Here is a 14,112-nt window from a genome sequence, read left to right as displayed (position 1 = left end):
GTGTCATCAAACCTGTATAGATCAATCTTATATTGCTTCTATATTTAATACAATAATACAATAATACAATAATACAATAGCAGAGCTGGAAGGGACCTTGGAGGTCTTCTAGTCCAACCCCCTGCCTAGGCAGGAAACCCTACACTGTTTCAGACAAATCCAACATCTTCTTAAAGACTTCCAGTGTTGGAGAATTCACAACTTCTGGAGGCAACTTCTATTCCACTGATTAATTGTTCTGCCAGGAAATTCCTCCTCAGTTCTAAGTTGCTTCTCTCCTTGATTAGTTTCCACCCATTGCTTCTTGTCCTGCCCTCAGATGCCTTGAGGATAGTTTGACTCCCTCTTCTTTGTGGCAAACCCTGAGATATTGGAGTACTGCTATCATGTCTCCCCTAGTCCTTCTTTCTATTTATATACATTCACCTACAGTTCTATACCTTTCCCTATTGTTTCTCGGCTGAATTAACTTTATTCCTCTTATGCAACCATTTATATCAGTTATCCCAAATTTCATAGTATTCAGACTCTTCTTTGTCCTTTAATCTTGATGTTAACTTGTCCATTTCTGCGCAATCTAGAATTTTCTGAATTGCTAATTCATCTGGGGGAATATTACTCTGTTTCCAACATTGGGCAAACGTTATTCTAGCTGTAGTTGAAGTAGGTTCTTCGTTATGGGGATGGCAGTTGCACAGTCCAGGTGTCTTCAAGGGAAACCAACCTCGGGAAATTCCCATTTCCCCAAGAACAGAAGTTGGCGGCCCTCAGAAGCTGCAAACTGTGGCCAGGGACGGTCCGGGAGAGCTTAGCCAGAGGACTTCCGGTCTGGGAGTCTGCAAGTTTCTCCTTCAGAAAACACAACTGCCCAGATGGGCCCAAGGCCAGGAAGGAACCGAGACCCCCTGTTAAGTCTATCCCCGTTAGGAAACTAGAGTTCTGCAGCCACCGAAGGCAAAACAAATAATAGCTTTACTTGCCTAACAAAAATAGGATAGTCTCCAAACAGACTATAAGCAGTCTTTTTTTTTATTGAAATCTTTTTTTTTAAAAAAAGGTTTTACAAATATATGCCTCCCCCCCCAACCCAACTTCCCCCTCCCCAACCTCCCCCCAACCTCCCAGAGCAAATACAGGGTATAAACATTAACATACATATTCTAAAATAAGCAAACAAGACTTTAGCATCATCCCTCACTTGTGCTTTAACTCCCCCTTTGTAAAGCTAACTTTAAGCAAATTTGTATCCTTCCTTGCTCATTCACTCATAAGCTATCTGGAGTTTCTTAGTCCCATATTTATTCTGAATATAATCCATCCATCTTCTCCAATCCAGCTTGCATTTCTCATCTGAGTGGTCCTTAAGATATGCTGATATTTTAGCCATCTCTGCTAAGTTTGTTACTTTTAGTGTCCATTCTTGAATAGTAGGCAATTCTTCCTTCTTCCAGTATTGCACCACCAATAGTCAGTCTTGAAGTATATGCACAGTCTATTTACAATACGTTGAAGATGCAGTTGCTCAATTCATAATTCACCATGTAGACAGGTAACTACTATACAATAGCAATAGCAATAGCAGTTAGACTTATATACCGCTTCATAGGGCTTTCAGCCCGCTCTAAGCAGTTTACAGAATCAGCATATCGCCCCCAACAATCCGGGTCCTCATTTCACCCACCTCAGAAGGATGGAAGGCTGAGTCAACCTTGAGCCGGTGAGATTAGAACCGCTGAACTGCAGATAACAGTCAGCTGAAGTGGCCTGCAGTACTGCACCCTAACCACTGCGCCACCTTGGCTCTATACAGCTCTATACAGACTAGCCTCCATCCAATACACGGTCTTCTCTCCAAATACTAACCACATACAGTAACAGTCAGTAACTATCAGGAACAACAGTAGAACCAATAGAATAAACCAATAGTAAACTCGGGAAATATCAGGAGCATCAAGGAGCATCAGGGAACTCCAAATAGTTCCTTCCTCCTTGAAGATTTGCCTACGATTCAAGAATGGACATTGAAAATAACAAACCTAGCTGAGATGGCTAAAATATCTGCATATCTTAAGGACCATTCAAATGAGAGATATAAATTGGACCGGAGAAGATGGATTGATTATATTCAAAATAAATACGGGACTAAGAAATTCCAGATAGTTTATGATTAAAGAATTTAGGAAGGATATAAATTGTTTAGAGTTAACCTAGCAAGGAGGAGTTAAAGCTCAAGTGAAAGATGGTATCAACATTTTTTTTCTTTTTAAGCTTATTTAGGCACGTTTTTGTTAAAGATTTATAGCTTGTATTGGTTCTGGTTGTATTGGTTCGGGAGGGGGGGAGAAGGTTGGGGGGAGTTGGAGGGTGAGGGTGGAGGGAAGGAAGTAAATATTTGTAAAAGTTTGTTTTTTAAAATTTTCAATTAAAAAAATACTTCCTTCCTCCATTTATGGCTGCTTAAAGCAATTAGCATCCAATTATATCTTTCTAGCATTTAAAATAACAGATAGATTTGTTAACAATCATGGCTTATGCTTATACATATACATTGCCAAGCCAAGACCAAGGTTACATCAAAAAATGCACGAATTAAAACTCCAGCCAAGCAAAGCCTTGGAGCTTCAGGCCATGCTCCTTCAGCATCTGAATCCTGGCTGGACTGGCTGATCCCGGGAAGTGTCGGGACCTCTTTGCAGATGGGCTGTGCGAAGACTGCCTGGACGTAGCTAGAGGTGTATCTGAGGGGAGGGGCGGGGGCTGCCAGCTCAAGAGGGAATCTGCAGGCTAAAAAAAACTGTGGCTTCCAGCTTCCAGCCTGGCCTCACCCCCGGGACAGCTTCAAGAGTATTTACACTTGTCCCTCTCCCTGCCCAACAGTGCCCACGCCATCCTCACGGATGGGTAACCCGGCATAGATGCTACCTTGGGGGGTTCGGAAGGATGCCTGGCTTTTTAATTAAGACATCCAGCCGCTTTTGCGCGTCCAGTTTGCGGCACAGGAGTTCCTGTGGCGGCTGAAAAAGCAGCAGACTTTTTCACGGCTCATATTTCCACGGTGTTTTTACGGCTCCTGGAGGATGGGGATTAGCCGAGCCACCGGCAAACGCCACCCCCAGCCCACCCCAGTCTAGTTAATGTTATCGCCCCTTTGGGGTGCTTAGACATCATTAAAAGTTTTTATTTTCCATTTTCATAGCATATAATCACATGTATACTATTACATAGTCAATATCAAGTTATATTATTAAGTACTTACATCAATTCATCTTACCATCAACTACCAAAGGGAAAAAAAACCCCGTTATTGGCTCTTCTGCTCTCCATAAACCATATTTATACCTTATCCGACACTTTCTTCCCCTTCTCTCCTCCCCTTTTCTACATTCTGTCTTCCCTCCATCATTTTCTACTCCACTTCCCCTTCCTTTCTCCTTCTCCTCTCTCCCCTTACCACTCCTCCTTATACACCTCATCTTCCCCCTTCACCCCCCTCTCCTATCCCTCTCTTCCTATCTTCTTCTCTCCTCTACTTCCAACTCTTCTACATCCTGTCTTCCCTCCATCATTTTCTACTCTACTTCCCCTTCCTTTCTCCTTCTACTCTCTCCCCTTACCACTCCTCCTTATACACCTCATCCTCCCCCCTTCACCCTCTCTCCTATCCCTCTCTTCCTATCTTTCTTCTCTCCTCTGCTTCCCACTCTTCCTCTAGTTCACTTGGTGTATTTCAGCTTCTGAGCAAACTCCCTTTTGTGTTGATGGTATTTATAATTCCATTTCAATATACATAAAAAAGAAAAGATAGCAGTATACATGTACAATCATCCAACATCCCTCTTCCAATTTAGTAAACTCCACTCCCTCCCACCCTCCCCCCCAATCCCCCCCAACCTTCCCCCACCCTGACTTCCCAGAACCAATACAAGGTATAAATCTTTAACAAAAACAGTTTAAGATATACTTAAAGAAATCGTAGAAAGTTAATAACATCTTTGAATTGAGCTTAGCTCCTCCTTGCTAGGCTAACTATAAACCTTTGAGGTGCTTAGAGAAGCATGGTAGAATTAAGGCAGGGGGGGACCAAGCACAGGGGCCCCGGGGCTCCATCCTTCCTCTGGGCCCCCAAAGGATTTCCTGGACTCGGGCAAAGAGGGCCTCGGAAGCATTGGTGCATTGGTATCGATGTCTGAAGAGGGGGTGTCTTAGCTCTGCCTCTTCTGCTCAGGTTCGGTCACTGCAGCATAAAGGATCTGGGACAGCCCCACACAGGGAGGGAAGGGGGGGGCAAAGGTGCAGAGCCATCAGCAGGGACGGGGATAATGCCGGAAGAGCCCCCAGCGTGGGAGAGCCTCCGTAGGTTACCGGCAGGAATGCAAAGGGGAGGGGGAGGGCCACCCTGGGGTCTCCGCACCCCAAATCCCCCGTTTGCCTGGACCCCCCCCAAAAGGGAACTCCTAGGCTTCTATGAGCAGAGGCCAGCCAAGGCAGCCCCAGGGTCTTCTCGGCTGCGTCTGCCTGGCGAGGGACGGCTTCCCTCTGCTTGCTGGAGAATGGTGGGAGTTGCTCAGCCTCCCCCCTCCCCCCCCCCTCGCTGCATTTCCACCTCTCTCCCTCCATTGCCGGAATGCATTAGGCACCAGCTGGAATCCTGCCTGCCGAACAGAGGCCCCAGAAACCACCCCCCCCAGGAGACACTCTTTGGAATGGTGCAGCCAACCTCCATTCAAGCGGCCTTTCGTGAGCCAAGAAAGCGGGCAAGAGCCCCCCTCTCCCCCCCTTAAGAGGAGAGGAAGAATCCGTCTTCCACTTTGCTCACGGTGTGGGGGGGTGGGGGGGATGTTGTCCCCCAGGTGGAGAGAAGCGGCAGGAGCTATTTCTGCCTCTTGCTGTGTGTGTGCAAAGGAGATTCACCTATTTCTGCTACCCAGCAGCTGGCAAGAGAGAGAATTAGCTCCGGTCATTTGCAGGACACACACATTTCTGGGGCCGTGCGAAGCTGATCCCGGAGCCACCAGGAGAATCGTCGAAATAGGGCTGGTGCAGCAGCAGGTGGAGGAGGGGGAGGGATGCCCTGGCCAGCTGGTTGCAGCTTTACCTGCCCACGTGGTAGGGTGGCCTGAACCAGCCGACTTCAGCGGCAGTGTAGCTGGGTTTTGTTGGATCTCCCTACCAAGCGGGTGAGGATCCGAGGCTTCTGGGTGGAGCTCCAACCGCCAGGATATCAGAACTGAGCAACGTGGGCACCAGATGGGGGGAGGCTGCTTTGGGGGGGGTCCCAAAGACACTGAGAGGCTCTCGGGGCACAGCTGGCCATCCTTCCCTCTGTGAAGCTGATGCAGGACCACCTGGAGTGGCTTCGGATGCTTGGTGGTTGGAAGGTGACTCCAATGCAGGCTGGCTCCCTCCGGTAGGGGTGGGTAGGGGGCTTGGGGGAAAGAGGCTTGTGTAGGGGTCTTCCAAGGGAGAAAAGGGGTGAATCCCGGGAGCGTTAAGGGAGCGCGTGGGGAGACAACAAATGATCATCTTCCCCTTCCCCCAATTCTGGAGCAAAGGTGTGCCTCGTTTTTTACCTGGAGGTTGAGGGACAGGAGGAGCTGGCGGAGAGGCTGCCATCCTCCTGCCCTCTGCCCCTTCCTCCCTCCGGCTTCAGCTGCAGGAGCTGCACTTCCTGGACCTTTTTGTATTCCGAGGACAAGCCCCACGGAAGAAACCTTGGCACTCCGCCCGGCCTGGCATTCCTTTGCCAGCCCCAGGGCCTTTGTGGGCCGGCTTCCTAGGCCCAGCGTCCTCGGCCTCTTGTGTTCCCGCCAGCAAAAAGGCTCCTTTGTGCCCCCCGGGGAATGTGCCGTTTGCCGAGCCCCACATTGGCACGGAGCGGGGCCCAGCTGGGCAGGAAATGAGGGCTGTTCTCTGTGGAACATGCAGGGTTAAGTACCAGGGGCTTAACCCCCACAATGCCAGCCTCAGATTGCCCTGCCTGAGGCCGGGGACGGGGGGGGGGGGAGGGGAGGCAGGAACCCTTCTTGTTCCATTCCTGCCCATTGTTCCCAGAGCCCGAGTGGAACAGGACCAGGATGGCTTGACTGCTGCCAAGCTGACATGGCGTAGCTGCCAGGGAGGGATGACCAGAGCATCGGAGGTGGTTATGCTAAGGCCGCAAGCCCAAGATTGTCCTCCTGGAGCCTGGTCTTGGACGAAGGAGCCGGCATGGCTGGAGATGAGCTTTCTCCATTGGGCCATCTGCCCTCCTGTTGCCCCTTTCCTTGCCTGGTGGCGCTAGAGAGCTGCTGGCAGGTATGGGTGGTGCCCCTTCAGCACAGCTTCCTTGAAAGTGGAGGGTCCCACTCTGGGCCGCCTGCCCGTTTCTGCCCTGCTTGTGTTCTCGCCTCACAGGTCTCTTCCAGCGAGCCATCATCCAGAGCGGCTCGGCTCTCTCCAGTTGGGCCGTCAACTACCAGCCGGTGAAGTACACCAGCTTGCTGGCTGACAAAGTAGGCTGCAACGTACTGGACACGGTGGACATGGTGGACTGCCTGAGGCAGAAGACAGCCAAGGAACTGGTGGAGCAGGACATCCAACCTGCCCGCTACCACGTGGCCTTTGGGCCAGTCATCGATGGGGACGTCATCCCGGACGACCCCGAGATCCTGATGGAGCAGGGGGAGTTTCTCAACTACGACATCATGCTTGGCGTCAACCAGGGGGAGGGGCTGAAGTTCGTGGAGGGGGTTGTGGACCCCGAGGACGGCGTTTCCGGCAGTGATTTTGATTACTCCGTCTCCAATTTTGTGGACAACCTCTACGGCTATCCGGAGGGCAAAGACACCCTGCGCGAGACCATCAAGTTCATGTACACAGACTGGGCCGACCGGGACAATCCGGAAACGCGGCGCAAGACCCTGGTGGCCCTCTTCACTGACCACCAGTGGGTCGAGCCATCGGTGGTGACCGCTGACCTTCATGCTCGCTATGGGTCCCCCACCTATTTCTACGCTTTTTATCACCACTGCCAGAGCCTCATGAAGCCACCCTGGTCGGATGCGGCCCACGGAGACGAGGTGCCTTACGTCTTTGGGATCCCCATGATTGGCCCCACCGACCTCTTCCCCTGCAACTTCTCCAAGAACGACGTCATGCTCAGCGCCGTCGTGATGACCTACTGGACCAACTTCGCCAAGACTGGGTATGTCGCCTTCCCCCAGGTGGGGTTTTTTTCAGTCTGGCATCTCCCAGAGGGCAGGGCTGGCTCACCCCCTCTGCTGTGTGGAAGTGGATATTGAAAGGACCTTCCGCTGCCAGGATCAGGCTGTGCCGGAGGAGATGGGGGGGTAAAGCTCTGCCTCCACCCCCACCCCGGCAGATTCAGTCCCAGGGATCTAAAAAGGATTAAACCAAAATCTGTTCTCCTTGCAGGGGGAGACTAAGGGGCTCCCTGGACCAATAGTTTGAGGGCCCTGGAGGTAGCGTCTTTTTCCAGTGCCCCCCAAGGATTGAACGCCTAGATCTTCCTTCTGTAGCCTACTCCTCTCCGGATGTGCTGGGACTGCAGCTCCCAGAACTCCCAGCCAGTGTGATTTAGGGAAAGTCCAGCTTTAATCCTTCCAATGACCTAAAGACGAATCCAGGTCTTTGCCAGGCTGATTTTTGGTTCTGAAAAGGCTCCGCGCTCTGCAGCCCTCAAAAGCCAGAGAGTCTGTCCTTGTGTATTGGAGCCCCTTGGGTCCAATGGCTCCTCCTTGGCACGATGGCTCGATTGGGAAGAATCCTCCCCCCAGGGAGCCCCTCCCGTTAGTGGCACACAAGGGGTGGATGATGGCATGCTTTCCCCCGCCCGCCCTTTCTCTCACTCTCTCTCTCTCTCTTTCAGGGACCCTAACAAGCCAGTGCCCCAGGACACCAAGTTCATCCACACCAAGGCCAACCGGTTTGAGGAAGTGGCCTGGTCGAAGTACAACCCCCGGGACCAGCTCTACCTGCACATCGGCCTGAAGCCTCGAGTGCGCGACCACTACCGGGCCACCAAGGTTGCCTTTTGGAAGCACCTGGTGCCCCATCTGTACAACCTGCACGACATGTTTCACTACACCTCCACCACCACGAAGGTGCCGCCCCCCGATACCACCCAGAATTCCCACATGGCCCGCCGTCCCAACGGGAAGGCCTGGAGCACCAAGCGGCCAGCCATCTCCACCGCCTACACCAGCGAGGGCTCGCAGGAGAAGTGGAACCCCGAGCAGGACGGGGCAGGCACGCTCCTGGTGGAGAACCCCCGGGATTACTCCACCGAGCTGAGCGTCACGATTGCCGTGGGGGCCTCCCTCCTCTTCCTCAACGTCCTGGCCTTCGCAGCGCTCTACTACCGGAAGGACAAGCGGAGGCAAGACACCCACCGCCAGCCCAGCCCGCAGCACGCCCCCGCCACCAACGACATCGGGCACACTCCAGAAGAGGAGATCCCCTCCCTGCAGAGCAACCAGTCCCATCTGGGGGACTGTGAGGCCGTGCCGACCCACGATGCCCTCCGCCTCACCGCCTTGCCCGACTACACGCTCACGTTGCGCCGCTCCCCCGACGACATTCCCCTCATGACGCCCAACACCATCACCATGATCCCCAACTCCCTGGTGGGGCTGCAAACCCTGCACCCCTACAACACCTTTGCTGCCAGCTTTAGCAGTACGGGGCTCCCTCACTCACACTCCACCACCCGGGTATAGCCGCCATGCACACGCTCCACCTCACTGGACCTTGGGCTTACGGGGTCAGGCGTGGCCGCTCTCTCGGCTCGTAGTATCAAGCGCTTTGCTCTCCTCGTCTCCAGAGCAGCTGAGGCTTCGGGGAGTCCGGCAGAGAAGGCGAGACCCCCCCCCAACCCCACCTGGGCTGCCCCCAGTAAACCCTTTCTGCTCCCAGGTCCAGCTGGCACTGCCAAGGAAGCCCAGGACAGGCCCTCGCCTTCTGGAACACCCGCGGGGGACTCCACCTGGGCACCTCCTAGTGGGCACTTGGAGCAAAGCTTTGCCCGTCTCTCTCTCTCTCTCTCTCTCTCTCTCTCTTTCTCTACCAACCGAGAGCCACCCAGAACGGCTCCCACAAGCTTAGATGCCACCTTGTGGCGGGAGATGGTTTCGCACTTCTCGGAGCTCTTGGACGGCTGCCATTTGGCAGTGGGTGGGGGTGTTTCTCGACCCCGTAGCGGATCCTGAATCCCCTGCCTGGCCTTGATGCTGGGCCTGGTAGGTACTGCCTGGTACCCTGGCTCCATATCACACTTTCCATGTTGCGGAGATCCTGTCTGTCTGTCTGTTTCTTTCCAAAAGACGTTTTTTAAAGCAGATCTTTAGTTCTTTAAGCACTAACGGAGGCACCGTGTTTCGTCCTTTGTAAAGATTTTAAACTAAGTGTTCTTGATACAGCCAATTAGATACACACGTCACCCAGGCGAGCACATCCATCCCCCCCTTCCTCCTCCTCCAGCTGCATCTGTGCCAAACTACGAAACCAGCAGGCTTCCCTCGGGGCGGGCAGTGGCGCAAAGTAAACCACAAGGCCATTTTGTACTTTTGATAATGCCCTTCCTAGCCATCGTGCCCAGCGGCCAATCCATGCTCCCGGGGGGACCAGCAGCCTCTCTCCTGCCCTCTTGCCCTGGCCAGCGGCAGCCCCACGGCACAGCCGCATCGGCGTGGGGAGGACCCTCCGCCTCGGCCTTCTTGCCAGCCCCACAGCCCGCCCTGCCCTCCAACTCACGGCAACCCCTCTGCTGGTTGGAGAGGCAGGGAAGGAGGAGGGTGGCACCTGTAGGGGCAGCGGGTTGGACGCAATTGGGGGGCGGGGGGGCAGAAAGGGGCTTGCCCCCGTGCGGCTGGCGGGCAGGGGCTGCTGGTTGGCAAGAGACCCTGCAGTGGCAGCTTGAGGACTTGCCACGGGTGGGTGTCGGGCCTGGGGTTGGGGGTGGGGAAGAGGGCAGGGGAAGATGGCAGACAGCAAGCCCTGCCTTGTCAAGAGTCTGGCAGCTTGAGTGGCAGGAGGGCCCTTCGGGCAGTCAGCAGCCCTGTCAGCTGGCAAGGGGAGGATTCTGAGGGGGTGGGAGGGGGACACGTTGAGGGGGGGTGCTGCAAGCAACTCAGGCGGTGGGATTCGATCCAGCTTGCCTGGAAGTGTAAAACCTCTGCGTGTGTCTCCTCCACCCGTCACCAGCCTGCTCCTCGCTGGGGGTGGGGGTTAGGGGGTGGGTGGGGAATGTATCCTGGAGCAGAGGAACCAGAAATTCCCAATAAACTGGAAGGGATATTTTTAGCTCTTGGCTGCGCTGTCTCTTCTTGGGCTGGGGTCCCGTTGGGGAGGGGAGGGAGGCAGAAGGGCGGGGTCTCTCTCCTGTGGCGGCCTGCAATCTGGAGAAGACCTCCACCCATGGCAGCAGAGTGGGGGAGATGCAAGCCGGCGCCCCTTGGAAACTTCTGGTCCTTTTCCCCCAAATGTCTCTGCCAAGCGGGTTTTCGCTCTGGGGTGAAGAGGGGTGTCTGCTCGGGGCCAGAAAGCGGGCAGCACCCGGGTGGGGGATTCAAGTACCCCTTCCTCCGCCCCTCCAGCAAGCCCTTGTCCTTTGGAGCAGCCAATGAGGGATTCCTGCCTTTAGGGTCCTGAGGCCTTTGGGGGCTGTGAGTGGCAGAAACCCCTCTCTTCCCCCCCACCCCGCACAAGTGCAGCCATTACCTCTGAGGGCAACCTGAAACTGCAGCTTTGCTCACCCTCTGTTCATTGGCAAAGTGGCACAAGTGGGCAGGACTCAACCGGTGCACTTAGAACCCAACGCCAAGGACCATCATTGGTGTGTCTTGCCATGCATCCTCGGGATGGAGGGCGCCTCCCATCACCTCCTCCTTCTGTGCCCCTTCCTTTCTCTTCATTGCTCGATGCCAGTTCTGGTGGAGTTTCCATGGCAACTGGGAGCCCCAAGCTGAAGCCTTTTGCAGCAGGCACCTGGACCAAGGCACCTGTGTGGGCGGGCTAGCTGAGACCCCACTTCTGCGTCAGGATGGGTGGATGTGACCCAGCTTTAAAAGGCGGGGGGGGAGGGCGCAAGGGGCAGACCCATTCCAGAGCCTTCTAGCTCCCACTTTGCGTGAGCCAAGGCCTCCCATCCATGGCCGATCCTGCCTCACCCGTCAGGAAGGGTCTCCAGGAAAAGCCAAATGTGCCCCCACCCCAAAAGGGGTTGCAGGGGGTCATTGCTGAACGATCCTCAGACACCACCAGCTTAGCAAGAGGCACCTGTTGCGTCCCAGGATGAGACCCAACCCTTCATTCTATAGGAGGCCAACGTCCCTTAGCTGCTGGAGGGAACGCCTGGGGGGGCTCTGCCAGGCTATTCTCCGCTGCTCTCCCCTCCCCATCTGCACTGCTTCCGACCCTCAGAAATGCCCCCCACCCCCAAGCAGCCTCTGGTTGAGAAGGATGTTTGATCCAGCCACCTCCTCGGCCTTCCATGCCCTCCTCCTTGGAATTTCCCTTACATCCCCCCCCCCACCAGGTGAATACAACAGCAATAGCAGTTAGACTTATATACCGCTTCATAGGGCTTTCAGCCCTCTCTAAGCGGTTTTACAGAGTCAGCGTATTGCCCCCAACAACAATCCGGGTCCTCATTTTACCCACCTCGGAAGGATGGAAGGCTGAGTCAACCTTTGAGCCGGTGAGATTTGAACAGCCGAACTGCCGAATTGCAGTCAGCTGAAGTAGCCTGCAGTGCTGCACTCTAACCACTGCGCCACCTCGGCTCATCAATACAGAGGGCCAGGCTAACCTGGGGTCTTCCTCCGCAGAAGCAGCATAGAAAAAGGTTTGGAATAAAGGAACCAAATCAGTCAGCCCCCCCCCCCAGCCCCCTCCTGCTGTCCTGGCCTTTCTATTCAAGTGTCATGGGGGGGGGGGAGGCTCCTGGTGTGTCTTCCTGCAGCTGGGCAGATGCTCCAGTAGGGATAGTGAAGGAGGCTGGAAGCTAGTCCAGCAGGAGCAGGTGGGCTACCAGTTCCCAGCTCAGGTGATCAGGAAGCCTCCCCAGGACCCCCTCCCCCAATAATACAGTGCAGCATCTCCCACCCTCTGTCACAGCTTCTGCCTGCCTGATAAGCCTCCATGCCCTGGCAGTTTGCAGACAAATTGGGTGGGGGGGGGAGGAAGTGGGGGGGAAAGCTGCTTCCAGCAGAAGGCATAAGCGATCAACCCCAACATGGGCTGGAGAGCGCAGGCAGCCATCCGGGATTTTTCTCCATGGCAACCATGGGGGTTTGCAGAATGCTGGTTCGATCCCCCCCTCCTCTCCAAGTGTCCTGCAGTAATGGTGCACCTGTGTGTGTGTAGGGGGGGGCATGCAGGGACTGTCTATGCAGGATCACTGTTCCCCCCCCCAAAAAATCGGTTAACAAACTTCCATTGTCTCAATTGGATGGAGGGGTTGCAGTCCCGAGTTTCCTCCAATCACTCAAACCGATTCAAGCCAGCCTCAAAGAGTTATGGCCGGCATGAATGAGGGAGCACATGAAAAAGGGTGGGGGGGGGGAGGAAGGAAGGAGGAGCAGGCTTCATTTGCAATTCATCAGCACAAAACATGGGCACAACACACACACACACACACACACACAGGCACAGGTTTTCACCCTGCAGATTAATCTGTGCTTCAGCCCTTCAGCGCTCTCTGTAGAATCTCAGGGTCACCTTGCTTGCCAAGACAGGGGGGGGGGGCTGGTGGGGGGGGCTATTTCCTCTCACTCAGCACCTGGAAGAGACTTTTGCCGTTGCTGCAGAAGGTTGTGGGGGAACGGAGCTGGGAAGTGACCGGGGGGGATGTGTCCTGGTTCAAGGGCCGTATTTGTGGCTGGCTTCAGGCTGCCCTTGCCAAAGAGGAATTGGCATTTTGCCCCTTTCGCTTTGGATAAGGGGAGCTGTGACCCCGCTGGGTGCTTTTGCCCCCCCACCCCAATCAAGGCAGGATGAAGACAGACAATCGGGCCTGCAGGAGGGGGTTGAATGCCCCAAGCCAGCAAGAGGCCAGTTTTGCACCGGAGGGCAATGCTTGGGGTTTCTGGATCTCAGAAATGGCTCTTCTGGGCGCATCAGGATGAGGTTCCACCTTCTGTTCTGGCGGCACCCCGTCCCCAGCAACTCCGCGGAGAAATAGAAAGAGAGAGAGAAAGAGAGAGGGAGGGGGGAGAAAGAGGGAGGGTGAGGGAGAGACTCAAGAAAACAAACCAATGCAGGTTCACCCCACCCACTTTGAAGGCAAGTCTGAAGGCTTCCCCCCCCCCCACCTTAGCAGCTCTGGGCAGGCAGAGAGTGAAGATGAAGGTGCTGGGACTTCCCCTTTCTAAGCATTTGGGGGGGGAGCAGAGTACCCCTCCCATCCTGGCTTTCATCATCAGGGCTGGGGAGCTGGAGAGGCTGATCTGCAGATGAAATGGGGGGGGGGCTCTGTCCACCTCCTCAAGAAGCTGAACCAGGACTGACGCCCCACCCCCCCACCCCACCCGTCAGTGTTTGCATTAGTCACACCGAAATCCCTTTCTTTCCCCTTTGAATTGCATCTATTAGAGCAGGGGGGTGTCCAAACTTGAGAACTTTAACTTGTGGACTTCAATTTCTGGAAGTTGACATCCACAAATCTTAAAGTTCCCAAGTTTGGAAACCCCTGTATTAGAGCCACTGAGATCGCAAATGACTGCGTGAAATGGGATTCTCCCAGTCATCATTCGCTCCCCTGGGAGAGGCGGAGGCCGGAGCGGAGGGGCGCAGTGGTGAAATGCAGCACTGCAGGCTACTTCAGCTGACTGCAGTTCTGCAGTTCGGCGGTTCAAATCTCACCGGCTCAAGGTTGACTCAGCCTTCCATCCTTCCGAGGTGGGTAAAATGAGGACCCGGATTGTTGTTGGGGGCGATATGCTGACTCTGTAAACCGCTTAGAGAGGGCTGAAAGCCCTATGAAGCGGTATATAAGTCTAACTATTGCTCTAAAAATACCCCCCCCCCAGCCGAGCCGGGCAGAGGCCGCATCCTGCCCAGCCACGCCAGCCCACCGGGGGCTCCTTGCCTTAAATCGCCCCAACCCCACCCCGG

The 14,112-nt window shown here is 54.6% G+C and overlaps 1 protein-coding gene across 2 annotated transcripts in view; it reads left to right on the top strand.

Annotated features, from left to right (window-relative positions):
- NLGN3 (neuroligin 3) overlaps window positions 1–9,917 on the top strand; it is a 35,963-nt gene extending 26,046 nt beyond the window's left edge. For both annotated transcript variants that reach the window (XM_032227978.1, XM_032227980.1), the window contains 2 exons: window positions 6,394–7,183; window positions 7,868–9,917. In XM_032227978.1, the coding sequence (XP_032083869.1) occupies window positions 6,394–7,183; window positions 7,868–8,717 (1,640 nt within the window). In that variant the 3' untranslated portion in view covers window positions 8,718–9,917. The remainder of the gene's footprint in view (window positions 1–6,393; window positions 7,184–7,867) is intronic.
- Window positions 9,918–14,112: the final 4,195 nt, after the last annotated feature.

Source organism: Thamnophis elegans, chromosome 12, assembly GCF_009769535.1.
Source record: "Thamnophis elegans isolate rThaEle1 chromosome 12, rThaEle1.pri, whole genome shotgun sequence".
In the NCBI taxonomy this organism is placed as follows: domain Eukaryota; kingdom Metazoa; phylum Chordata; class Lepidosauria; order Squamata; family Colubridae; genus Thamnophis; species Thamnophis elegans.
The sequence above is the reverse complement of the archived record's forward strand: the minus strand, read 5'-3'. Positions and strand labels throughout refer to the sequence as shown.